At 47.1% G+C, this 3,316-nt stretch overlaps 1 protein-coding gene across 1 annotated transcript in view; it reads left to right on the top strand.

The window, feature by feature from the left end:
* The window catches only part of EAH_00060380 (hypothetical protein), a gene marked incomplete at both ends in the record, with an annotated part of 4,038 nt that extends 1,538 nt beyond the window's left edge, over positions 1-2,500 (top strand). Inside the window, 4 exons of the mRNA XM_013397084.1 lie at positions 301-450; positions 813-1,595; positions 1,940-2,245; positions 2,495-2,500. Of these exons, the coding sequence (XP_013252538.1) occupies positions 301-450; positions 813-1,595; positions 1,940-2,245; positions 2,495-2,500 (1,245 nt within the window). The remainder of the gene's footprint in view (positions 1-300; positions 451-812; positions 1,596-1,939; positions 2,246-2,494) is intronic.
* Between the last annotated feature and the right edge of the window lie 816 nt (positions 2,501-3,316).

Here is a 3,316-nt window from a genome sequence, read left to right as displayed (position 1 = left end):
GCTTTTAACCCCATTTGGAAACCCTAATTCTCTAAGCTTACCCTTCATTGTGAACCCGCACAAACCCTAAACCCTTTTTTGTCGTAAAGGCATTCATAAACCCTAAACCCTCAAACCCCTAAACCCCCTCCACGTCTAAACCCTCCTAAACCCTAAAAAGCCCAAGCCCTAGAGAACAACGGATGCCAAAGGCGTGTAACTACACGCCACCCCTCTGCAAACACCTTTAGCGTTTAGGGTTTAGGGTTTAGGGTTTAGGGTTTAGGGTTTAGGGTTTAGGGTTTGGTGTGTGGGGTTCAGCTTTCTATCGTGGACTTCTCTGTCACCCGTGAGGGTTTAGAGGAGCAGCTGCTCGTAGAAATTGTTTTAGTAAAAAGCCCAGAGGCAGAGCGGAAGAAGACGCAAATACAAATTCAAAATGCTGTCGACTTGAGGCAACTCCAGGAACTTGTAAACCCTAAACCCTAAACCCTAAACCCTAAATCCTAAACCCTAAACCCTAAACCCTAAACCGTAAGGTCTGCGTATAGGGGTGCATGATCTTATGACTTGAAGCTTCTGTGGAGCTGCACGTCTGTTGGTCTCTGCAGTGTAGGCCTTAGGCATTATAATATAGGGTTTAGGGTTTAGGGTTTAGGGTTTGGAGTTAAGGGTTTAGGGTTTAGAGTTAAGTATTTTGGGTTTACAGTTTACAGTTTAGAATTAACTGTTTCAGAATTCTTGCTCAGAGTTTTAGGGTTTAGGATTTCTGAGCTTAGGGTTTAGGGTTTAGGGTTTAGGGTTTAGGGTTTAGGGTTTGTGTTTTGGCGAAGGAAGAGACGATGTTGCGTTTATTATCAACAAGCGGTGGGAACATCTTAGACGATGCAGCATTAACAAATACTCTTGATGAAGCTCGAGCAACAGCAGCAGCAGTAGCAGCAAGAATGCGTCAAGCAGCAGCAGTAATGAATGAAATCGAAGCACTGCAGCAAAAATTTAAACCTGCTGCTGCTAGAGGCTCTCTCTTCTTTTTTACTGCACAACAACTTAAAACCCTAAACCCTATGTACACCGCAAGCCTAGATCTATTTCTTGATGCTTTCACAAATGCAATCAAAGGACAACACCAGCAGCAACAGCAGCAGCAGCAGCAGCAGCAGGAGGAGCTGCTGCAGCAGGAAGAAGAGCTGCTGATACAGCAGCAGCAGCAGGAGCTGTTGCAACAGCAGCAGCAGCAGCAGGTGGTACTGGATGCCGCTTCGGATGCTGCTGCTGTCGCAGCAGCAGCAACGGAGCCTTCAGAAGAAACTATGATACCTCCAGCAGCAGCACCAGCAGCACCAGCAGCACCAGCAGCAGCAGCAGCACCAGCAGCATCAGAAGCGCCGGCAGCAGCACCAGCAGCAGCAGCAGCATCAGAAGCACCAGCAGCAGCAGCAGCAGCAACAGCAGCAGCAGAAAGTGAAGATAGGATAGATGCAATGGTGGAAGCAGCAACTCTAGCTGTTTATAGCCAAACCCTAGCGGGTCTATTTGAAAGACATCGGCTACCCTTTGCATTTGCAGTGGCTGCAGAAATTATTAGAAAAGAAAAATGCCCAGAAGCCGCAGAGGTAACAAACCCTAAACCCTAAACCCTAAACCCTAATCCCGAAACCCTACATCCTAAATCCAAAACCCTAAACACGAAACCTAAAACCCTGAAACGTAGATCCGAAATCCTAAACCCTAAACCCTAGACCGTAAACTATAAGCATTAGGTCCTAACTTCCAAGCACTAGACCCTAAACCCTAAACCCTAAACCCTGTGTGGAGTTTCGTATTAACTTTTCGCGTGTTTCCGTACGCATAACTGTGTTGTGCGTTTGAGGGGTTGGAGGGGAAGGCTTACTGATTAGGGTTTAGGGTTTAGGGTTTAGGCTCTAGGGTTTAGGGTTTAGGGTTTGTGCATGCGCAGGCTAGTCAATTGTTACTAGGAGGAGGCGTTTGGAATTCTATGAAGGGTTTACAAGGCAGCAGCCAGCCAAACCCTTTTCCCGATTTGCTGCAGCAGCAGCAATGGCAGCAGCTGCTGTCTCTTTCTGCTGCTGTATCCTCATTGCAGAAGCTGCCTATACACCTGACTACACATTCTAATAAGTGGCGACAATGGGTTGCACTCAAACATATTCACAAAACCCTGCCGCCACTCTTCGAGGAAGAAGAGCGTACACTCAGGACATTCGAAACCATGCTGCTACTCTCCGTCTTAAAGCAAGAAGCCGTAAACCCTAAACCCTAAACCCTAAACCCTAAACCCTAAACCCTGACCCTAGGGTACAACGGAAGAGTGCTGCAGATCTCTTGCTCCGGTTGGCAACACCCCGGATGAACTGGTGGCGGCAAAACCCCAAACCCTAAACCCTAAACCCTAAACCCCAAACCCTAAACCCTAAACCCTAAACCCTGTGTTTGCAGGTTGCACCGTTTGCTTTGGAAGTGGTTGAGCAAGTGCTGGGCCCCGCATTTGCAGATTTAACTTCTCCTTCTTTGGAGAGCGTCATCATCAGCAGCACCAGCAGCAGCAGCAGCAGCAGCACCCCGTTGCTGCTGCTGCTGTCTCCTGGAGCCGACCCTGCTTCTTCTTTCTTTGCAGTAGCAGAGCAGCAAAACCCTAAACCCCAATTTGATTGCATCTCCCTCGGCAGAGGGCAATGGCCAAAGGCCTCCAAAGTTCTCGCAAACGCCCTCAGGTACATGCACAAACCCTAAACCCTAAACCCTAAACCCTAAACCCTAAGCTAATAACCGTAGGAAGAAGGGTTTGGAGTTGCAAAGGGATGCTGAGGGCCCTCATTTGAGGTGTACAGGGGCACGTTGCAATTCGGGTGTATGTACACCTGAAGCAACAACACATACACCTAAATGAGGTGTATATTCACCTTCCACATCTACGATTGCTCTAAAATGGGGTGTACGTGCACCTGGGTGAGGTGTATATACACCTGAAACAACTACACATACACCTGAATGGGGTATATATATATATATGTATATACACCTTAGTGATGTGTACATACACCTGAATGAGGTGTATATACACATCACTAAGGTGCATATACACCTGAATGCGATGCATATACACCTGAATGAGATGCATATACACCTGAATGAGATGCATATACACCTGAATGATGTACATGTACACCTGGAAGAGGTATATATACACATTGCACAGCTGCAGATACACCTGAATGAGGTGTATATACACCTGAATGAGATATATGAATACACCTTCCAGAGCTCCCCATACACCTGAATGAAGCGAATAAATAGGCCTTTCACTGTAGCTGAG

Source organism: Eimeria acervulina, genomic scaffold (genome assembly GCF_000499425.1).
Source record: "Eimeria acervulina Houghton genomic scaffold, Eah_scaff1498, whole genome shotgun sequence".
NCBI classification, from domain to species: domain Eukaryota; phylum Apicomplexa; class Conoidasida; order Eucoccidiorida; family Eimeriidae; genus Eimeria; species Eimeria acervulina.
This window is presented reverse-complemented; position numbering and strand designations above follow the sequence as displayed.